The following is a 24,900-nucleotide window of genomic DNA, read 5'->3' as shown; positions in this document are numbered from 1 at the left end:
CTTTAACTTGCAGAAAGGCAGTTAATATGCACTCATTCAAAAAGAAAGCAATAATGCTACAAAAGCTCTTGGCCTAAAGAAAAGTCTCGTAGTAGAAGTCTCACACTAATTATCTTCTTTACACCAATTGAATGAATTCGATCAAGCTTTCCACATGCCATTGTTAACTATGCTTGGCAGCCAATGGTTCAGAGTGACAAAACCTTGTACTTTATTTACATATAGATACAGAGATGCACAAGCAAATGGACTCCATTGAAAATGTCTCAGGGCAATGCTCGAATGAAGAAAACATTAAACCCTGAATGAGTTTACAACCGAGTAAAATACAATGCAGGCTTAGTTTCAATTGATTTTTCTAGTTCAAGTACCGCCTGCAATTCTTCGAATTGCAAAAACATGGAATTTTCTTGCCTTCGTCCTCATGGTTAAAATGGTAATCGTACGTAATCTCTTCCCCAGGGTTTATATCTCTCTCTGCAAAGAAAACCACCTGCAGCATTGCAGACGAAGCTAGGTCATTTGATATAAGAAATTTCCACTCAGCCACCAAGCAACTTTCTTTCATTCAGCCCTCCCAAAGGTTGCAAGTCCATCCAAGGGATGATCCATACTATTCATATTCTATGTATCTTAAAATACATATGGATCAAATTTGAAGTGAATGAGATCGTTATCAAACCACCAATCCAAATACACCTTTTGTTCTACTAGTGAAAAAATGTTTATGCATTTAGAACATAGGTACTGAGTCTCCAAAGTAATATGATTTTTCTTTTTATAGACAACTTGGATATTTTAGATGATAATGAACAGTGTGGACTGTTGAGTTGGATGTCCCATCATATAGATTAACTATATGTGTTCATTAAGTTGGTTATGCCCTATGAAAGTTAAAGCTATTAGCTTACCTTTTTCTCATTTCTGACTGATATAACTTTGGCGACGCAGTTCGGCTGATTCAATCAGTTGGAATGCAAAAAGGATGGTTAGAGAAATAGCAACAGCATTGGAAGGAAAAAGGTACTAGGAGATAGCTCGACTACCAGGCAGGAATGGTTGACAAATCGTGCAATCCCACCTTTGCGAGTGGCATCAATTATATGCTCCTTATCGATTCTAAAAAAGTAGCAAGCACTCTTGTACTGCAATCGCCTTCCAGACTGGTACTCAATTTCTCTCTTGTCAGCAACTCGAAGCCCCACAATCTCTCCAACATACTCGACCACCTGCAGATGTAGGACAAGGCCAGTAGGATATATGGATCTTAAATATCTGCCAATATGAGAATAAGAATAAATAATATAATAAAAGAAGCTCGAAGAATGTTTGCAATTAGGTTGGTCATTACCATAGCTCCACGGGCTATGAACTTCGATGTGTACAGACCAAGTGCATGAATGCCGGATTTGTAGACTACCAAATGCTTCCACCCCTTCGTCTGTTTGTAACGAACATATTCGTTCTGACAAAGAAAAATGGAAAAAAAAAAATTATAACACACTACCATGGTATTTCACCACCTATATTAAGGTGGTGACATACTGTAACGGTCTAACAAATAGGAATCCGGCCAGTCTTTACATGAGAAATCAGAAAATAAGATAATTCAGAGAGTGCATCCCGTGAATCATCAGTTCATGAGAAAACTAAATTTTTCTTCAACATCCAGCTTTTAAATATAGCAACCATACAATTTCTACATGTATGCAGATAAGCAGAGCAGATGTAATTCATTTTAAATCCCAACTGGTGGATACCATGGTCAGAAAAGTTTCTTTGCTCCTTATGTATGTGAACAAGCATGAATTGTTCTTGCAAAAACAAATTCAGACGCAAATTAACTGATAAAGAATTGTTGAGCGCCATCAGAGAGCAATGGCATTCCCTGCATGCTGTTGGTTAAATTGCTCGAAATTAGTAGGAGGGCTAAAACCATCAAGAGAAATAAAATTGATGTGACGACCTAGCTAGTAGATATTAGAAATTAATAGTTTATTACTGTGGAAAAACAACTAGGCTTCTATTAAGAGTTCTTAAGTTTACTAATCAATAAAATCTACTGAAGAATGTAATATGAATTTCTCAATTATCAAGATCTTATGGATGCTTATGATAATAAATCAGCAAAAAAAGCCAAGGAAATACCCGGAAATCATACTCCATATCTAAGCATGGTGGTTTTACCACCCCTCTTGTGCATGACTTTTGCCCGTTAATATGAAGCCATGCATTGATCTGCTCCTGGGAAACAATGCATCCCCCACCATCCTTATATGGCTTCTGAAGAGCAGGATCAAGTCCTTCCTCTCTTTTTCGACCTTTGAATCCCTGTTGTAAATTGGTTTACAAAGATATAAAAACATTCTGTTTAGTAGAGAAACTAGAAGGAATTCTGTCCAACATTTGGATAAAGTACCTCCGTACGAGCACAAGTCCAATCCCTGTTATTTGGAATTTCTTCTTCAGGATCCACAGGATGACCATCAAGAGTAACACAGTTGAGTGTGGCATGATCCAGGCATCTTCCATAAAAGCCAACCTTTTCGTTGTCATCACCTTCAACCTCACTTTGCAGTAAACCCTATCAAAAGGGTAGGCCATGAATAAAATTAGTATATAGCAGTATATACAACTCGACTCAATGGTCTAATAACATTAAGGACCTGTTTGGATATGCCTGCAGGATTGGGCTCAAAATCCTGCAGAAACCAGACCAGGCTCGTCCAGCACAAATTTTCTAAACTATGCACAGATTATGTCTAGCATTATAGAATATGAGACCTGGCCCAGCCTATGTCAACTGGACTTCTTCCAGTCCGTTCCGATAGGCTGGAAAAAAAAAAAGACCTGGTGAGGTCATTTTTTCTCCCTATAGGATTCAAGCCAGCTCACTTTGAAAAAATCCTTGTGAATACTATAAATATGGGCCGTGCCTACCTTGTGTTCTTGTGAATCCTGGTGGATTGCACAAGAATCTCCAGACATGCCCTAGCTTGTTCATTCATCCTCAGTAAAGTTGCCCTAGGATGTAAAAACAAAAATCCTGATGATTTTCCGATTTGACATTCTTTTTGAAAATAACATTAAGATTAAATAGATGTGTATCCTGATATATGAGTTCCTTGAAGTTTTAAAAATATTACAAGCACCGAGAAGGAAAAAATTTTAGTCACATTTGAATTTCAGAAGTCCCATCGTCCTCTTACATTATACTCTCCCTTTAAATTCCTTTTTATTTGTAGCCAAACAATTTTCACTAATTATCAAACCAAAGTTTGGCAATAGAGAAACAGTACTTCAGGGAGTACTTAAAAGCAGAGCCTGAATAAAAAGTGAAGAAGAACAACAAATTATGTCAACCATGAACAGATATATATATATATATATTCAGGCGGTGGGGTTTCTGAAATTACTTATCGAGCCTTGAGGACATAAAAAGATCCAAAATTAAACCTACAACGGCAAAGGCAGTTAAAGTCCAGTGTAAACTGTAACTTAATGACAATTAACTAGTATAGGGGTGGACATGCATATTGGACTTTACGCTTAATCTTGAGCTAAACAAAAATAAAAAAAATTAGAAACATACTAATCAAAAAACTAATTTCCTCATATTCAAGCAACTTAGTGAAAAAGACAAGGCTGTATATACCTTCTGGTGCGCACACCATGGATGAAACAATACAGAACAATTTGGAACTCTGCACTCTATACATGAGCCCCCAGGTCGGTTACACATTGAACAAGCCTGAAGAAAGCAAAGTCGCAATAGCCTGAATAAGCACCAGATGATAAGAGGAGAAGGCAATTCATATCATGCAAAGATTATAATACTAAATTATACAATATCTAAGGACTTATGTACTCATTCCACCAGGATGGCATTTATTTGAGATGCATGTAGGAGTATTTCACCTTCTTAACAATATCCTTTTTAAGAATATTGAGAACTTACAGTATTCTTCCTAGAAGGACAAGCACCAGACACATCAAAAGCACTCATTGTGTCCACATTTGGGCAACGTGTACCAGGTGTCCAAAGCCCACAAACCACATGAACCCACTGTGTAATGGATAGATCAAGTACTCCAGCAATTATGCTGTTACAAGCCCGAAAGTTTTTTGTCCTAATGTCCCTCTGTTGTATGCTTTTGTTCAGGTTTTGCACATCCATTTTCAAAGCAGTCGTAGGCAAGCTGTTGGAGTTCATTGCTCCTGCAGTGGGAGCAGAACCAGATGAATCATATCCAGATGTTTCACCAACTGAACTTGGTCCCAACAGCTCATTCTTTAGAACTTCAGATGAAGGAACTGTTTTCATGGAATTAGGTCGTAGTCCAACTTTCCAAGCCCTCAGCAGACTTTTCACAATCATTCGACTTTTTAATGCCCGTGTCATTGCACCTCCTTCATAACCACATAGAACACAGACCTAAATATGCATCAAAATATAATAAAGAAGTTAGATTACAAATTGATTAACTCCTGGAGCTTTCTGTCGGAACAGCTTGCATGACAAATAATATGGTATCGTGATAACTACCTTAAGCATCCCAAGACTTGAAAAATAACCTCATCTATACAAAAGTCGCGGAGAAATAAATGGAAACAAATATCTAAATCTGATTTACTACATAACTTTAGTCATATACCAAGAGGCATGCTCATTTTATGCATAGCTTTATTATTGCATATTGAGGTTTGGAATGAAAAAGACACAAATCTTCATGGTTGATGCCCACCATTTTTTTTAACACGAGAACTGTGATGTATGCAAGAAGATCAGCCAGACAATGAAGCAAGGACAGGATTGAACACAGGACTCTTTTATCAACACACAAGAGACTTTACCAACTCAGCTCCATCAAGCAAATGTTTTATATGTTGAGGGCATAGGTTTATTTAATAGGCAGTGGACCTGAAACACACATTACAGCTATCTCTGAATACTTATGGATTCTCCTCTCGAGCACAAATTTACAAGGCTGATAACCATTACTACAACATTTACCCTTACCATTATTAGTAAGAAAGATAAATGAAAACAAGATAGGAAGGACTTTGCAGCTTGCAATTTCTCAGACCGGGATCTCACCAAACATGAAGACATCAAGAAAAGCCAACACAGTTAAACCATGACGGTCCCAATCCCAATTCAAGCACCCACAATGTCAGAACCTAGAAAGCCATATCTACCGAAAACCAAATTTCTACATATGGCCTTTTTCTTTCAGGTTACATAAAGGCTGCCTGTTCTGCATTGAGCTCATTCTCAAATATCATGGAAGGAACCACAGAAGAAAGCGTTCTACTAAGACATGGATAATTAGAGTATGAACAGGCATAACATAATGCAGCACTTATTAAATTCTTACTATGTTTTTGGAGTTGGACTTGCATGGTCTACAATACCAATGACCTTTGGGAAGTTTTGAAACACCATAGCAGGCCTGATGCACCTGTATAAAATAATGCTTGTCTATTACACTTGCACATTCAACAAAAGGAATCAACAATTTGACAAGAATGAGAACTTTATGCCACGCACTCTAATCATGCATCGGTTGCACTCTAGTAAGTGATTGGCATCTTCTTGGTTAGAGCCTCCACAGACACAACAGAATGCATCTGATTCTAAAAGAAAGGAAGGGCACTTGTTTTCTTTGCTACATCTGCACCAGAATATTTAAGAACAGATATAACCATATTGGCATCATATGAATGATAACCAAAAGGAAAATGCAGGCAAGAAAGGAAATGTTCATCAACTTTCATTATTTGCACAATTTGGAGAAAATATAGTGTAATTATCTACCTTCTTGTGCTTACTTGACCCAGCTTGCCAGCATGATCTTGATTATTCTTGGAATTGTTCAATGATCTGATATTTCTTGAAGATGGACATCTCAAAACCTTTCTTGAACAAAATTTTTTACCATGATCTTCCATTCCTGCACAAATTTTAGACCTGATTATTAAATATATTTAGATCAATGTCTTAATAAAATATCTGTGATACTCTTAATCAGAGAAGTCATAAAGATTTTTTTTTAAAAAAAAAATCCATAATAAGCAAATATAGGATCTCCACTCACCAGCTAAATTGTCAGCTATACCAGTTGAAGGGGAAGTTTTCCATTGATTTTCGGCCTCAATTGAATCTGAACCCTCATTCTTCCCAAAAGTTGGTAACCATGTAGGATTTATAGCATTTTTATCTTTTCCAGCAAGTAGAGTGCACTCATGTATATCCTTGTATTTTGGTTTGGACTGGGAGAGAAACCTTTTATGGCACAAACTAGGCTTTATAGTTTTATTATTTCCAGCATTTGTCTCCTTCGCTGTCATGGAAGAATCATCTAAGCATTCATCATTTTTGCTTGAAAATCCTTTATCATTTTGTGACATAAGAGGAATGCCAGAATCTGCTCCATTTCTTTCAACTACATTGGAATTTTCATCAACCCGTAACTTCCACGAAGATGACTTTGCACTAAGGCGTGCTTTTTTGGTCCTTGATGTCATTGTCAGTCCAGCTTTTTTGACAAATTCAGTGGTGCTACACCTAGCTTTTTTAAGAATCAAGCTGAGGGGAACAATTTTTGCAGGCTTCTGTTGACCACTAGTTCCTCCGCTGGAGATGACACCCAGATTTCCACAAACAACAGGCCTCACCTTCTTGTCCATAGTACTCTTTCCATGGTTAGGAGTGCTTCCTATACAACTTAGCGACATGAATTTAGGTGCTTTTCCAGCAAATACACAGTTTCCCTGTTTTGAGCTTGCAGCTAAATCTTGTTTTTCCTTCTTTCCAGCCAAAACATTCAATGTTCTAAGAAAATGATCATCACTAGCCGATTGCATCTTATGATACTCCCACAATTTATGACGGTCGTCAAATTTCTTTATGGTATGGGGCTTGGGGGAGGACAAAGCAGAGCGTTTCCGCTTGATGCTCGAAGACCTGCAAGACGAGACACATGTCTTTTGCATCATGTCATCAGGTAGAGATGGAGCTTCAACCCCTTGGGTTAAAGAAAGGTGAACTTTTGAATGGCCAATACAGTCAGAGGATTCAGAATGTACTACAGATAATCCAGTTACTGGAATTGACACATCCAGTCTATTCCATTCCATAGGTTCCTTCCTGTTATCTGCTTCCAACATCCTTTCAGTCTGCCACTTCTGGTTGATCTTTTCATGAGCCTTACATGCTTCAATGATCTGACTTCTTACCCTCCTTCTTTTACATGAATTCTCCAAATGAGCTTCATGAGATGAATGATTTGGCAAAGACGGCAACCCAGAACTGGCTGGATCCATATTACCCTTGAAAGTGAGGGATTCTATGCACTCTCTACTGCCTAGTGCTTCATCAGATGAACCACTTTTCTCAATTCCTGATCCTTCGTCAACCACAAAATCATGGACAGCCTTAGCATGGCCAACATATCTGCTGCAGGAATCAACGTTATTAGCTTCAACTGAAACCTCAGTTACAGCAGGAGCAGAGGATCCAGAAGAAATATTAGACATCTGTTCTGCTTTCATTGACTCAGAATCTTGATTAATTCCATCAATCTCCTTCACAATATTCTCTGCAACTTGATCACCAACTATTGTTGTCGCCTCCAATACCTGTGCAGGCTTGCCAATTATACCATCAGAGTGTGCAATCACTTTGCTTGGAACATCTCTCGACAGAGCAGTCTGGCTGTCATTCTTCATGACAGTATTGTTCTTGAAGCATTCACATTGAGTTAGTCGACTTCTTTTGCCATCTCGAAGCAAATCATCTTTATCACAAGGTGGCATGATACGCACTAATTTGGCTTTCCCACATACATTTGGTTCACCTAAGGCATCATAAGGGCTACCATTTTCCAAGATATGACCTGTCACACAATTTGAACATAGAGAGGAGCAGCATTTTCCAGACAAGTAAGGACTTTGTTCCTTCTGCTTGCACACTTCAAACTTAGCACAATCAGTAGCGCTGTTTGAGAGTCTCCCAAGTCTGAGATAGAGATCATATACATAAGAGGTTAGCCAGAAATCTAGCTTGGAATGGCTTCATAACTGATTAATGGATATTTCCAGCAAACAGAGACTATACAGCAAGAAATGAACTAAGACAAGAATATCATATGAAAACAGTGGAGAGAAATCACTTGAAGATTTTACATTTTCTTTGTCTATAAAAGAAAAGATTAACAAAATCGAAATTAAATGGATAAGCTCTAGGTCTCTGCAAGTGAGCAATTTTCCAACCTACCAGCACAATCAGTCAAAACTTAAAAGTAAGAACATTGGAACATTGGAATACCAGCACAATCTTTATGTCCCATAGTTTCCCTTCAGTCAAAAGTTGGTGGCAAACAACATTAGATATAAATAAAAGCAAAAGCATAGGCTCGCTGTTAAACTGTAACTTGCTGTACTTGGTCAAGGATGACTAGCAACAAAGAGCATATGGCAAAAGGAAAATATGATGGACGAGGAAAAAGAAAAAACAGAATTAGAACAAATTGTTATCAGAATCCACCACAAGTATGAGAATCCAATAGCAACCAAATCTTCATTTAAATAGGTCCTGGTTTAAGGATTGACAAATGATCCATAAATAATTGAGAATGTTTTATGACCAGCTTCTAATCTAGTACCAACCACATGGAACTGTGTGAATTCCTAGAGCATCTTTAGACAAGAGATGCTGCCAAAACCTCGATAAGCAGTTACCAAAAAATGTTGTTCTAATTATGCAGTTTAAGTTCATGGTGGAGAGAAATTTGGGTTCCTCTAGATTAAGAGTATAGAAGAAGGGGAAAGTAGCACCATTTGATATTGGAACTGCATTGATCTTGTAGGCACAAAACACGAAGTCCACCAAAAGATATCAAATCATATTCTCAATTTGATTGGCAACTTGCCATGTTTATAAATGAATAATTATCAGAAGTTATGAAGTGCATACCCATTAAGCACTAATTGCACTAAGTGATGAACCTCAGCAAAATCGGTAGATTTTTAAAAATGAAAAGCAAATGGGAAAAAATAATATGAGACGAAATTAAGGTATAAGATATTTCTTGGAAAAACCACAAGTAAGAAGAGGCCTTGTGAGAAGATAAACAGTTCTCCTGATTAAAATCAATGACAGTAGAGAGAAGCTTAAATTCATAGATGATTTAGACATGTTCACAACTAGTTTCATGTGTTCATATATCAATTTAACTCCAATATTCTTAAACAACCTGAAGAAGGAAACCTTACGACTGTAACGATCTTAAACCTGTACAAAGTACAAAGAAGTATAAATAATAAGAGGAAGCGAGACAGAGGATAGAAAAGGAAGACATGAGAAAGGCAGAAGAAAAAAAGGAAGAGCAATATGAACAAAATGAATGAATGATCTCATACTTCATTTTGTATTTTATTACATTAAAATGCACTTCATAAGTAGCTGGATTTTATTTGTTACATCTGAAAGCAGCTAAGGGAACAAAAAATTATGTAAACAGCTTAATACAAAATACTTCTCACTCAATGAAATACTAGATTAAATATCTTAAGCCAGCAAAATCGACAACATCGAGATCCAGAGTGAACGTTAAATTATTCCCTTACTTGACAAAATAAGAAAAACATCTTTAAAATTTAAAATACCCTGAACCACATTAGCTCTGCTTATCTACTTGTGATCAGAATCTGCAAAATTGACCAAACAATAATTGCTTGAAGTGGAAATGAAAGCAAGCATATTTTGTCATAATAGGAGGTTGATCATGGTCCTAAAACATAAGAGGACGTGGAAAAGCATAAGCATTTGAAAAAGAATTAAGAATGAGAGATATTTTATGAGCATCAAATTAAATTAATAAAATCTTCACCATAGTAGCAATAACCAGTGGCATGAGTATTGTAATATTCAAGTTATTTGAAAGTTAGGCAGATGCAGTCACCGTGGTAATAAAGCACCTAGAACTGTGCTCAAAGGAGTTCAAGCATAGCAGAACTTGGTACATAAACTGTTCAGTAGTGAAGGTTTAAGATGAATACTCAAGCTGCCCTCTATATTAAAACTTAAACTGCCCCATGATGTGTTGGTTATAATGAAATTTTCTCCAGAATACTGCACCTAATTCTAGAGAACATCTAGTATCAGCTTTGAAAACCATATTTATAAAACCAAAGCCTCTGAACAAGATCTACAGAAGTAACTATTCTTTGAAAAACTATTTTAACAAATGGGAAAACTTGTAAAGGATTTTACCAATAACCCTGATAAAACTCAAGGAGCCCAATGTTGAACTTCTTGAAAGCCACTATTCTACACTAAGGGGTTCTTAAGGAGCAAACACACTCCATGAATGGTCAGGTAACAGACATATGTGTCATAACACACTCATAAAAGCAAATTGTCCCCAGGGTTCCAACTGAGTTTGCCTTGCCAAGATCCTGACTTCCGCATATGATGACCTTCCAACTAAAATAAACTGAGGGTTGAAAACCTCAAAAGTCATGTTGGTTTACACCAAGCTAAAATGAATTGCATTTTTCCTGCAAGCAACAATGTATACAACTAAGAGTAAAAAAGAGAAAAAAAAATCTTCTTCAAATGGCATAGGTCTTCTTGTGGCCTTCAATATATGAAATTCTTGCAAAAACTGCAATAGAACCGTCATCTTAGAGAAATACTTCGTTTTTTTTTTGAAGATATTTAACCATCCTTTGAGATGTTTCTTTCTAACTTAGTAAAAGAACAATCAACCTATGCCACTATGACATGCATCCCAATTCTTGAGCACCCAGCCCAATAGCACATGCACAAGAATTCTCAGCATGACAAGCAGCTTTATCAGGTTCAACAAGGTCATCCAGAAGAGTGAACGCAAGCATGTAGACAGAACCTTGTTGCTAACAGCCTAATGGGTTGCATGCTAGGGAAATGATACTCACAGCCCTTCATGCACTCACCTGTATCCAACATGAGAGCTGTACCATTTTAGGCTCATATATTGGGCATACGAGATCCATTAGGGCATAATGAATAGCACGGGGGACATGCATGCCCCTCCTAGTTCACAAATTACATGCAAAGCCAGTTCAAATATGTTCTTGAGTATTTGCTTCCAAGTGTTTATGATTCTCTTGCTAACATGTCAAGTATGTACCAGGCACTTCCCCTGCTCATATGCTGCAAGTTGCTTTTTCAAATGCTCTTCATCCTCACATGCCACTTACATAACTAAGAACCAACTGCAACAAGCTATTTAACTAATTAGAACTGGTTCCAATAACCCAACCATGACAAATCAGTCTCATGCAAAATTTGCACTTCAGTGCATCACAAAGAGGCGCCCTTGACAATACAGAAACTTGTAAACTGTGGTTCATGAATCAAGGCATTGTTGAGTGTGACCACACAAGCACATATGCAAAGGGAAGGGCTTCAGCAAATATCGCTTTGGGGTAAATAAGGTGAATAAAACTACTTATTAGGAAGAAGCTTGTATTTTTTCTCATTCTAACAAATTCATTTATGCTCCATTTTACACATAACTCTGAACAAATATATCAACAATCTGGATAGAACTTCTATCTAGCATTTATGGCCTAATGCAATCACTTTGCAGTTATTTAGCTCACCATAAAGAAGCCAGAGATGGTTTTTAGACTGTTAGAACACATTATTGAAGCCATTACCAACCAATCTACTCTATCCAAGATCTATTAACATGGATAGGATAGGAATCTTTTTAAAATACACAACATGTTTTATCCACCAAATCGCTGAGTTATCATAAAGTGACCACAGTTAGTTTACATTACTTTATTCTATATCACAAACTAACACATTAACAACCTGTTAATGAGCACCAAATTTTGCCAGATCCAAAAAAAAAAAAAACAGCAGTTTGTCAGTTGATACTCAACTATGCATCACTTAATGGGAAAAAGAATGGAAATTGAACTATTTGCAATTCTGAAGTTGCAAATTTGGACGATAATACCAAACAATAACGTTAGCATAACTCCAGAAGGGCAACTAAGAAACATAGTGCTGTAGTCTAACAACTAGTCCCATAGAAGGGAAGCTTTTGAAAAATGAGTTTAACAGAAAAAAGATTTTATGAAAGTTACCTCAAACAAGGCTGCTCATTGGCACCACAAATGCAACAAGTAGAAAACTGAATGGTGTGCCCTTTAGAACAAACCGAGTCTCTCCTCGTTGCAGCTATGCAATTGCAGCATCTGTTTGGACCTGCATTTACATGACCCCAAGAATAATATTATATGCCTGTCTATACATGTCAAAGCTAAGACCTAAAAAAGGATGAAAACATAATCCAAATCCCATGATCTATGTTTGTTAATCTGTCAATTACTGATAACTAAGAAATTTACCTGTGAAGCCAGGCTTGCCAGTAAAGACTTGAACACCAGTTATGTGACAATTTGGGCATGAATGTATAGATCTAGCAGCTATTTTGGAGATATCCTGATGAATGTTAACAAAAGGTTCTTGCCTTAGCTCTTCAGGTGCCGTCAGATCATCTTGGCAAACATTCCTTTGCAATTTCTTAGATGAAAGACAGCATAATCTTCTGTGCTGTGCACCCGTTTCAAGGGGTGCAGGGGACTTTTCCTGCTTAGAAAACTCAACCATGTGCCTTAAAGCAAGAACTTTCAAGTTCTCATCCATCAATGGCTGGGATGTATCAAGACTATTCTTATTTGAAAAGGAAGAAGATGGTTCTGAAGCACGTAAGGAGTTTGTTGAAGAGAGATTCACTTGGATATCTGAGTTTAGAGAACCAGGTTCCTCAGTAGCATAAGGAACTGGATTTGTAGATCTATGAAATGCATGATCACAATGATCCCTGCTTGCAAAGGAGGAGACTTTCCCACATTGGCTAGAGTTCCTAGCATCAGGTGCAGGCTGCATCTTGGCGGGCAGCTGACTGAGATACAAGGAAGATTGTCTACCATCCTCACAAGAACTACTGTAAGGATGATGTCCACTAGCAGCCGAAGCAGGAAATCTGGTATCTGCTATAGGCTTATTTTGGACCAGATAGCCTGATTTTACCATGCAATTATCAACAACTTCCAGCTCCTTATCCACATTTTTAAAAAGATCAGACTGGTATGCATCAGAACCCTTTTTAATTCCATCAGTTATATCTGTCAGAGAATCTGAAAGGTTGCATTTGACAGAAATGGAGTCACCATCAAGCAACCTTGACAGAAAATGCTCACTGTTATTAGCAATATTATCAACAGACTGAGATGTGTTGTTCCCTTCAAGGTTTGAAAGAAATAATGAGATCATTGAATTCTTAGTTGCATCACCCATGGCCTTTGATTCAGAATGATTAATGGCATTAGTAGTTTCAACTGCATGTTGTGAATGTTGTCTATTTGAAGATGATACTTCTGAAGGAGTGCGCTGGAGATTTAGCCTTGCTGTCTTTGTTTCCCTGGGATAATCAGCTGCATCAAGAATGAATTGATTACGCAACTATCAAATAAGATGAAGGAAAAACGCAAAAATAAACAAACAACTTAATTTTCAAGTATATATCTCTATCTCTCTCACACACACAAACACACAATAAATAAATAAACACAAAAACAAACAAGCAAGCAAGCAAACAAACAAAGCCAACTTACTTCTGCATGTCAGTGGCTGAGAGAACTGTGGCTTCTTTGAGTTACATAGTGCTCCAAATTGCAGCATAGCTGCTGGACCTGAACCTGCAAAAGTATGGTTATGTTGAGATGGCTGCCCAAGCCTCAGTTCAATGGTTGAAGAAGCACCATCCCTATTGACTCTAGATGATTCACTGGAAAAGTAACCGCTGCTGATGCTGTGGTCATGGCTGAAAGATTTTTTTGTGCCTGCATATGGAAAGGACATGGATGGGTTTCCACATTTTCCCGAGCTATCAGTATTATAAGCATCAAAGTGATGCCCAACATTCTGTTCTCCCTTATGCATGGTTGATTGAGTCTCCTTAAGACCAACACAAGCATGACTTTGCTTCACTGCCTGCATTGTCTGGTGCTTAGCTACAGTAGGCATGGCACTTTCTGATGAACTGGAGAAGTTTTTGGAGAAAAGATTATGTCCATTCAAATAATACCCCTGATCAGCATTGTCTGTCTCCTTGTTCAGTGATTTTCCAAGGGTGGTATATCCCCCTACTGCTGTATATGGATGACTATTATACAAAAACTTGTTCCAAGGTTCTCCAGGTTTCCATAGTCCACCAAATGCGCCCACGGTATTAGTTGCCCCAGGATTTTTAAACAGGGTTGTGGCCTTACTAGCCTTAGATCCGAGCAAACCACCTTTTACCAATGAACCATCTGACCAATCCCATCCATTGACATCATCTGGAGCCATAATCTAAACCACCAGTAAAACATTAAAAAGTTGTTCCCAAAAACCTGAAATAACAAAAGCAGTGCTAAAACAAGACTTGCTATTTCATTAACTGATGCATTGTTTAGATTGTTCTTATCATAAAGGCCTTTTTAGAAAGATGTTCAAGTGCTCACATTTTATGATTTCTGTAGCACCTTGGATCATGTTTTGTGATACATGTGCTGCTTGTCCATTATCCGCTTACTTTCTTTATTATGTAAAATACAAGTGCTCCCAGTTTGATTATTATGTATCTATTTTAATTCTCAAACTTTTATTATACTCACTCAAGATGAAAACAAGTTAGGGATACTGTACAGAGTAAAGAGGCTAGACAAGGTTCATCTAGTAAAAGTTCAAATAAGAATTATATGGAAGTACGAAATGAATGTGAAAAATGGGATTTTTTCCCTCTCCACTATCTTAAAAACCAAGAAATAGCTGAAAAATTAAAATTTCCACTAAATGGTGATTCAACAGCACAAATAAATTCACTTCCTGATTCCCTACATTATATCACCAAGGCTAATACAATTGAGGAGAGCCAAGGTGATTAAGAAAGCTGATTCAATAGATGAAAATGAGTTGCTCCTTCCTAGCAAATTTTCTTTTCGTAGTCAAATATTGATGCTGTATAAGCATCAACAAGCTTAATGATGAGGTTATAACTAACCAACAGAAATTATTGAAGCACAAAAACAATCTTCCCTGCAACGTCTCAAGTGTGCAAGAGACGTAAGAGCTGATGACACATGTTCACTCTGGCAATGGTGAATGGCACGTAGATTTGATATCTTGAACAAGAGCATGAGCAAGATTCAATGAAATAAAAAACAAAATTCATCTCGCTCACAATTTAAAGTGGATCAGGTAAGAAGATCAAATAAAAAGTGGCCATATGGCATCAGAATCAATTTGGCACATAGGTTATGCATGTTGACATTTTGTTTAAAAGCTTTCTTTTTCTACCTTCTTTTCCTCCGAGGGTACAATATAGCTCTTAGGCCGAGCCCCTTGGAATGACTTATATAAGGCACAGGAAAACCCAGATGGGGATTCTAAAAAGAGTAGTCTAATGTTACGGATGAAGAATCCACCTTTTCATTAAAGGGAGACTGGTTGATTATTCCGAGCTTGAATTTTTCTCAACTAAGAAACGTAACATGCACCCTCTGGAATGAAGAAACAAAGGCCCAATATCCAGTACGATCAAATCAAACTGTTTCTCTTTAGCACCTAAATGAGTTTAGAATAAAATATCTAATTGTCAAGTCTGTTGAAAATCATACCCACTATTTACTCATAATACCCTGGCCATAATCAACAAGTGGACAATACAAAGATTTCCAGTAACAAACACGGAAGATTTCTCCAACCTTCAATAAATGGAAAATCAGTATAACAAGTAGATAGAAAAGAAACTGACAAGATATTAACAGATAGTAAAAATAGCTTGCCTATCTCAGAGATTGGCTTAAACAAAACAATTTACTGAAGATGGTACTCACCCCTAAACACAGCTTGCGCCACTGTGCAAGAGTCATTCCATTCTCCAAATGGACAGCCTCACCAGGGTTAGCCGAAGGTGTTCCTGAATGCTACAAAAGAACTGTGATCAGAAAGACTCTCCTATGTGAATACCTCTATATGTAAAAAGTAGAGGAAAAAAATAAGAATAGATAACTAGAACAAGTTCGGGTTACACAAGTATCTTCCTAGTCTACCTCACAAAATTTTGCCACAGACATAGGTAAACTATGACAAAAGCAAACAACTCCAAAAAGCCCGATGTCACTTGCAAACAGCTCTCCAACTGTCACAGAGTAAATGATCATGTCAGAAATTATTATCCGGAACAAGTTAAATTGATTTGCAATCAAGTAACTAAGCTAGATATAACATCATAAGAGATGTTTTAATCCGTTGGTCATCAAGAATATAAAAGATGAATGGGGAAGAAAATAACATAAGAGCTCAGTATCGTGTAGTTCACCAGGGTAATCCACCTGTATTCATGCAGAAGACACGGGGGCGCCCTCTGAGAAAGGAAGATGCATGACAAGAGATAGAAGGCTTGGTCTCAAATGACATGTTATGCAAGGTCTGAACATTTAAGGTATGACGCTGGCTGGAATTTGAAGGGCTACTGATGGTAGGCCACGCATGCCCCATAGAAGGTGCTGCAATCCCTAAACTTTTACCTTGAAATGCTTGATGGGTAGTTTGTTTAGCAGATTCCATACCACAACAAGGAGAAGCAGTTACTTGAAGATTGTTGTGCAAAACAGGGGGTTTCATGCAAGTAGATAAGAATGACCTTGGTGCAACAAATGAAGAAAGCTCATTTCCATTTCCCATGACAACATTTCCATGATTCTCTGGCATAGTTGTAATACTTGCAACTGGTGCCCCAGAACTTGCACCACTGACATCAATACCACCATTATTGCCATGTAGCTTGGTTAAAGAAGGCCTCGAATTTGGTAATTGAGAAAAATCACCAGATAAAAGAGCAAGAAATGAATTGCCCAGTTCTGTTTTCCCTGATCTGCAGGAGTCTAAGTTCAAAGAGTTAAAGACCAATGATTCTTGAACTATTACTTGATCCTTCTGAAACGAATCTTGTGCAATTGAAGGATGAATATGCTGGCGCAAATTCATGGCCACCTGCAGCTTAAAACAATGCAAATTAGCCTACCCACAGCAAGTAGAACAAATGCTTGCTAATAAAAATGGAACTTAAGATTAGCAAGAAATATTTGCAGATAAAACAGAAATATTTACAAGCTCTCGTCTATTTACACATAATCCTTCCAACCAATACCATGCACCATAAGCATGCCCAAAAAATCCATCTTCATGAACCCACTTAAAATTTCTTAGAATCCCATTTACATGCCACACCATTCCTTTAGATTCTCCAGAAGAGCACCCACACTCCTCTTTATCCCCATCATTTCTAAAATGCATCAGACAAGAGAATCTTAAATCTTTCACACTAGAGAAGTTAAAAACATTTTATAAGACTAAGTGAATGCAGAACTTTGGATACTACTTCTCTCAACTTCCAAAAAGTAAAAGAAGAAAACATGCGCCGATGGGCTCAAAAGGATCTATTCCTCTACAAGTATCCCGTTATAGTCAGTTTGATTTTAGACTCTTGCTAAACAGCAATGATCACCTACACTGACCATAAAATCCCCCAAAGATTGAGGTAGAAATCTATTGAAACATTACATGGCCCTCTATGTCATGGATTGCAGTTCTCTTGCACACCACACAGTAAAGAATGATGCTTATTATGTCTCACTTTCACTAGCTATGCACCCATCATGTCTTGGATTCGGACAGCCCATACCTACTACATAGCAGCAGTGTATATGAGGACACTGTATGCTACAAAATGATGTGCAGTCATATATTTGCTACCAAACATTTTGAAAACATGTTTCCTCAATAAAGTTGTTATCATGTTAGTACATAGTTTCAAGGATGTTTATCGGAAACAACAATGGGTATCTCAGAGAATCTATCACGCATTATGTGTTAGTGTGAATCAAATATGTATGTCTTGGTTCAGAGGCATGTCTATTCGAAATATTAGCATCAATATTCTGTTAATTATCATTATCCTTTCCTAGCAACCTCGTGATGATGTGCATCTTTATTGCCAATATTAACTAGGTTTTGTATTATTCACAAACAAGAGCAGCATGCCAGTATGATATGGTACAAAACTCTTGTTTATACAAGCATAAAATGCAGCACTTAAAGAATCATGACCTTTGGCCACCCAAATGACCAACAACCCAACTGGATCAAGATAACATTATAGCAACTTAATTAGGCCTCAACAAGCGTCAGTATCGTCAATATTGTTACTCTAAGAACACACTACGAGACTTATAAGAAAATACTCACCTTCTATGCCTGCTTCATTACATTTAAAATATTGTCATATAGCTCGCTAGTGTCGCCAATGGGAGCAAGATATGCATAATCCCCATAGCCAGATGTTCACTAATTGAGTTTGACCATAAATCATAATCACATGTTTCATTTGGTTGCGTCAAACTCAATAATTCCAGCTGGATCCTAAACTACAACGAATCAAACTCTTTGACCATTCCTAGTCACTCTGCTTCAACCACTGCAGTCAAGTCGAGCACTTACTTCACTGGCCTGACCCACTACAACTCTGTTGCCATGTAGCAAAAGGAGTGGGTGCCTGAGCATAGGCAACCGAAAGATGAAGTCAATGCTCATTTAATGTTTGAAGCCCTACCATCCGATGAAAATATCCAACTATGTTTTGAAAACTGATAAATACGCTGAAGTTATGTGGAGATGCATTCCCATTGTTTCTTTGTTAAAACATAATTAGAAGGGGCTCTATTTAACAAAGAACGACGCCTATTAATCATGTATATTGATTTATTTAGGGGGTAAACTCTCCGATTGCATAGAAGTTCGGTGTGATCATTAGGGATACCTCATTATTGTAATAATAGCCCAAATGGCATTTGTGTGTGGTTAAGCTTGGTTACAGCAGCGACATCCATGGTTTTCTAAGTAACGCACAGTACAGGCAACCACTTCTATAAACACTATTTCTATATTGATCATCCACGGCATCGAACGAAAACTTCCAGAACCCGAAAAAACACACATTGTCAAAATCTAACCAGAATCCCAGGAGCAATCGTCAGTTCTCCCACGATCAAATCCCAAACCTTCCAACGCATGCAAATGATCGAGAACTCCAACATCCAAAATCAATACCTGACTGGCAGATCCCGCCGCAGGAAGCTGCGGCAGTGGCGGCGTCAACGGAGGAGGAGGAGGCAGCGGCATGGCTGGCCTCGGAGCGCTCGCCGGCGGCATCGACGGCAGGGGAGGCCACGCGGAGCCGCATTTGACGTGCCACGCATCGTCCATGGCCCGGCCCCCCACTCGCCCTACGGCGCGCAGCGGCGTGGATTCCGACCAAAGGCCATCGGAAAGGGAGGTAACACCGAACACCTTTCAGAGAGAGAGAGAGAGAGAGAGAGGTTGGGGGGGAGAAAGATAGCTTTTTCTTTCCTCTCTCTCTCCGCCTTTGGTATCTCTATGTGCAGTTCTTTTCAGCCCTCTCAGCGGTCACAGAGAGAGAGAGAGAGAGAGAGAGCAGGGAAAGAGGGCAGGGGAAGTGAGGGGGAAAATGATGACAGGGTGGGGTTTTGGGGGCATATGGTCAGGCAGGGAGTGGACTTGCTCGAGGCGAGCAGGGGGAGCACGTGACCACCGGTCGGCTCGTGCAGGTTCCGTCTCGAGCGATGCTGGCCGTCCGATCCTTCCAACTTGGTGCCTCGGGAGTCGCCGGACACAGTTGGGGGCTGTGCTGATTCCTCCTCGAGTCCTCGTTTCATTCGCTCGGTTATGCTGCTCCGCTGGAGTAGAATAAGATGCTACGTGTCTCGTTCAGTCCACGTGACGGGATTCAACAATGCGCAAAGGTTTCTCTTTTTTTTTTTTTTCCCCCGGAAAAACGCTCGAAGGTTATTAAAGAGAGGTAACGGCAATAGGAGGAATACGCGGAGGGTCAACAAGACCAATTAATATCTGGTCGGGCACGTCTGACGCACATCAGAAAAAGCATGAAAGGCTGTGATCTCTGGAATTTATGCCGACCTGAAAATGTACATTGGTGTGCTTTTTGCATTTCTATTGCTTCTTGCAGACGGTTTCTTCCTAGGTGGATTGAGTAACAATTTAACCCATTTCTTTCAAAATCTTAAGCCCAAGTTCCATCCACTTCAATTGCTACAAATAGGACGCACTTCATAAGAAAGTAAAATAAATTGAATATATATATACATATATGAAAAAATAGATTTGGCTATATTCGGAGTGGATCCCTACTCAAATCTAATTAGATCTATATCGGATAATGAAAATTCCATGATTCAACCTATCATATGTGATTTATTATCTTTAAATCACTTAGACATAACAAATTATATGATTTAGAGATTCTTACCAATATATTAAGTAGTTAAAAAATTAGACAATCTAAATAACATCAAGTTATATATTTTTTTAATCACTTGAAACACAAGTTAAGGTCCATCATCAAATGTAAATCTAATCGGATATGTGTAGAGAGCTAGTGAAAGCTCACTTACATTGCTAGTGAAAGTTGGAGAAAGAACTCTTGAAACAATTACTATCTTCCATTGGTCAAATGCATGAAGGTGACCCCTTACTACTGTGGTAGGATATCACTTCTCATGCATTATGACTTTAAATAAAAAAAATAATGGAGATGCAAGAAAAAAGTTAATATAGGGTGTATCTTTATTATGAAACTCCATTTATTTATACATAAGTAAATAGAATTTTTCTTGGCGCTCATTGTCAGCTTTTTATTTCTAGTTTTGTACTGATCTCCAGGCAAGAACCCGAGAAGATCCTTTAAAAAAATAATAATAATATAATGAAAAATACCTTAAAAAAAAAAAGAGGTGGAAAGCTGTTAAACTATGCTTCCTCGACTTACAGCTATCTTCACTGCTCCTCTAAGAAATTATTAGTTGGACCAGATCCGCCATATCACTCCAACCAAAGCCTAATGTGTGTAATAGTTGTCCACAGGGGATCCATGTCTTTGGACTTAGACTCGCAAGCGAGCCGAACGTGCTCGTGCTCATGCGTGCCAACTAACTCCAAGTCCATCGCCACCTTCGATCTCTTTGTTAAAAAATTATTGCCTAAAAATTACTATATTGTCATTTTATAATTATGTTATAAAAAATAATTCACTAAAATAAATCTAGAAAATTGAAAAAAAAAAGCTTATCTGAATCAAGGCATACACTATTTTAAGAACGTAATTTGCCTTCTAGATGCAGGTTTATAGTGATCCAGTCCAGTTCAATCCTTCTTTAACAAGCAATATCGCTGAATGGTTTGATTCGACTCCGAGAGAGAGAGAGAGAGAAGTAGATTGGATGGGATTAGAATTAATTTGGAAGAAATTTATGGTATCCATTTGAAGACTGAGATGCGATGGCTCAGGAGATATATAATATTTTGAAAATGGTATATCTTCGTATTCTTCTACGAAGTGTTGCAACCGTAAATGCCAGGAAATAAGGATTTTTTTTTTAATTAAAACTCCAGAGCCCTCGGCCCCGAAGTCCACCGCCCACCGCCTCGCCGTGTCGAGGTGGAGCTGCCCACTCTCCAGCGAGAAGGCGTGGACCAGCGCCCCGTCGAACGGCTCCCCGTCCATGTGATCCCCGCTGTGGGACCCCACCTTCACGTCCTCCGCCGTCTTCTTGAACCTCGCCGGTATCACCATCGCCCATCGCCGGAACGCCGCCGCCGCCACCGCCACCTCCGCCCTCGGTATATGATCCACCGTGTCCGTGGGGGCGATGGCATACGTCAGCGTCAGCTGGCAGGACGGGACCCACCGCGGCTCGCCTGGGAAGAATGCAAACAGCTGGACGGTGCCGGTGCGGTTCACGATGATCGAGTCGGAAGCGCCGCATCGAGGGGTCGTGATTTCGGAGAGGGTGAGGGCGTCGAGATTGGAGGTGACGGGGAGGTCGAGCCGGGTCTGGTAGCGGGTGAGGCCCGACTCGAACCGGGAGTCGCAGGCATCGTCGGTGAGGGCCGACTCGAACCGGGAGCCGGGTCTGCTATATTCTCTCATCCTTTCCTCATGGTGCTGGCATTCCTAAATTGCTCGGATTCTCTGGGCTGGGAGAAGAACTGCCATGTGTGTGGAGGGTAAGATCGCCAAAGAAGCGGAAGGGATGGGAAAGTTGGGATTTTGCAGTGCCAAAGTCGAGAAAAATCCGATTTTTCCAGTTCCCCTGTAAGTGCTATGTCCTTCCTTCCTGTTCCAAGTTTTTTTTTTCTTAATCGTTTACAAGACGGACTCTGGACGAGGTAATGTTCTATTGGATTATTCGTTTCATCATTAAGTGGGTGCGCGCTTCTCTCTATGCCCTTCTCTGTTCTTTTTCCGAATTCGGTTTTATTTTCACGCATCCTTTTCTTTCAGGCTGCGTGCTAAATTTTTGTTGCATTTGGCAATTGGCAATTGGCTGTCTCTGCTTCCTATGTTTTTCGAGTTCCTCATCTTCTTGGATTCGTACAGCATCTTTTTATTTTTTGAGAACCTTTCTGGCTTTCCATTTTTCTGATTGTAGATTTGTGTTTTGGTTAAGCTGTCTACATCTAGGGACTGCTGTTTTCAAAGGAGTTTTATTCATCAATATCTACATCACATTGATGGAGTTTGTGGTTCGACATGATTGCTTATAGTTGATAGAAATATGAATAAATGGAGTCATTCATCAGTTTCACATGCCTCTTTAGAACTTTGCAGTTGTGCTGTTGCTGATAGTTATTAGTAATATTGCTTCTATCATTTTGATATTAGAAATATGGGAACTGTAGTGATTTATCGAAACTTGGTCTTTTCTGTGGATATAAAATTTTATTCATTGGATTGACATACTATAAGAGAACGTCTGCAAATTTCTGAATATTTGGTGTGTAAATAGGAAATTCTCCACTTATTAGTTTCCATGACTCATCTGTCATTCTATTTATCTATCTAAGCATGCATACACAAGCATATAAGATTGCCAAACAAGCAAACCTTTTGTGTTTGAGTTTGTGTTTGTTGTGAAGTTTGGCCCAACAAGGATTTATTGATTAGTAAATAAGTTGAGCCTCTTGCTTACCTTCTTTGCATTCAACTTGATTTAGCTTGAAAAATATGCATAGTAATGAGTACTTACTAAGAAAAATTTAAGCTGTTAAATTGAAATCTAAGAAGAGAGACTAGTCCAGAAAGCCCTAGGGGATTTTAGGCTTTCATAAATTTCTTAAACAAGTCATTTTATGAACATCTCAACTTGAACTGGAAATTAATTACATTGAGCTCGAGCTCCTTTTGATTGTAATGCAAGTCAAGCTTAAGCATGGTTTGGCTTTCCTGAGCTTTGTTGACATCCCTGGGTTCGGGCATGCTCGCCGAAATCATATTTGACTAGACCCAAAAGCTTTGCATGACTTATACCATGATATAACTAAGTGAATAATAAAATGTTTAAAATACCTTCCATCCTGCTGCTAACTTGAAATGAGCAAATTCCTAGAAGTGCCCTAATCTCAATAATAATGTAGGATTATATTTGACCAGTAAAGCAACAAAAAACAATTTATCAGCACTATTCATCCAACACTAATCAATGGACCACACACATCAGTGGATAATGTGTTGTTCTGACCTTATTTATCTCTCTTTTGGTTGGTGATCAAGCAAATTGTTGTATGAGTACTTGTGTGCATATTGTTATTCAACACTAAAAACTTCAAAGTATTTAAGATAAACGGTTGGGGGTTGGAGCAAGAGGTTGAAGACCAAATTCAGTCTTACATTTGTTGCGCTAACTTATGAATTTTTGAAAGCCATTGTATCCTCCAAAATACACCTCAGTCGGTAAAAATGAGGAGTTAAGCCTCCTTAATATCAATTGCATCATTGATCAATGATCTTTTATCACTGACTCGTTTAAACCTATCCTTGATATCACTGTCTGGAGCAATTCTATCAAATATGCTTCCAATGCATGCTTTAGATCCTATGGGAATATCCAGTTGCTAAGTTTAATGATAAAGGGTTGCACAGTAACCTTAAAAAGAAGTTTTTGTAAGATACGAGGAACAAAGTCATGAAAGTTAAGAACCCCATTGTTCTTAAGAAGTCCTGGTATTAAGTTTAATAATTATTGATTGTCATAAAGTTCATGTCCACTGCTTTGCGCTGACTGAATTTGCACTAACGTCTAACTAAATTTGATGCCACTACAATTCAATATGATTGTAATATTAACTTGAACAAACAACATTTACTTGACTAGTTCTCTCCAACCTTTTTCTCTGGTTACCAGTTACACTGCACGCACAAGATAAGCTTGATACTCGATGTTCTGTAAGAACAGCAAGCATGCTGTATGAGTTGAGAATGTCATGCAATAAGAACATGCACTTACAAACACACAAGATACTCAGTCACCTATATGTTTTGAACCCTTGAATCAGTGAAATTAGGCAATTTTTTGTTCATTCTGTTTATTCCCCCTACTCATTCAAATTATTACTCTGCTCTCTGTGACTGATGGGAAAAATCTATGAGAATACAGTGGCCATGGACAGCAACAGTAGTCAGATAATCAACTTCATCCCCATCATTTGATCAGGGGAGTGGTCAGGCATTGGCAGCCATGATATGGAAGATACTAATATATGCATTTCTGGCCCAGCTAACAAGTTTGACCATCATTTTCTGGATGGAGATTCTATTTCTTCCTTTGGAGTTGTAGCAGTCAGCTCATTATTGCTTCATGTTCAATTTTACATTCATGTTTGGTCTTTGTGTTATATGCTTGTGATGATCGATC

At 38.4% G+C, this 24,900-nt stretch overlaps 1 protein-coding gene and 1 pseudogene across 5 annotated transcripts; both read right to left on the bottom strand.

The window, feature by feature from the left end:
- Positions 1–117: 117 nt before the first annotated feature.
- On the bottom strand, positions 118–19,650 carry LOC103715982 (uncharacterized). Of its 5 annotated transcripts, none has more exons than XM_008803795.4 (19): positions 19,220–19,650; positions 16,444–17,104; positions 16,162–16,250; positions 15,946–16,035; positions 13,681–14,419; positions 12,412–13,500; positions 12,148–12,268; positions 6,099–8,020; positions 5,819–5,954; positions 5,552–5,675; positions 5,379–5,462; positions 3,959–4,435; positions 3,656–3,751; positions 2,420–2,584; positions 2,149–2,331; positions 1,352–1,465; positions 1,047–1,229; positions 912–956; positions 118–493 (listed from the first exon to the last, which is right to left on the bottom strand). In XM_008803795.4, exons 1-19 carry the CDS (start codon positions 19,373–19,375, stop codon positions 359–361), a joined length of 6,609 nt encoding a protein of 2,202 aa, XP_008802017.1. In that variant the 5' UTR covers positions 19,376–19,650; the 3' UTR covers positions 118–358. The 5 variants fall into 5 exon arrangements, with proteins under 5 accessions (XP_008802017.1, XP_088572068.1, XP_008802018.1 ...); XM_088715940.1 differs by having other exon boundaries at positions 357–493; positions 1,082–1,229; positions 19,220–19,578; XM_008803796.4 differs by lacking the exon at positions 3,959–4,435 and having other exon boundaries at positions 188–493; positions 19,220–19,630.
- Positions 19,651–20,188: 538 nt separating this feature from the next.
- LOC103715992 (metalloendoproteinase 4-MMP pseudogene) lies at positions 20,189–22,136 on the bottom strand (annotated as a pseudogene).
- Positions 22,137–24,900: the final 2,764 nt, after the last annotated feature.

This window comes from Phoenix dactylifera, chromosome 2, assembly GCF_051530095.1.
Source record: "Phoenix dactylifera cultivar Ajwa chromosome 2, Ajwa_hap1_PhDact_Kaust_v1.1, whole genome shotgun sequence".
Taxonomy (NCBI): domain Eukaryota; kingdom Viridiplantae; phylum Streptophyta; class Magnoliopsida; order Arecales; family Arecaceae; genus Phoenix; species Phoenix dactylifera.
Note: the sequence above shows the minus strand (reverse complement) of the source record. Positions and strands in the feature narration are given on the sequence as shown.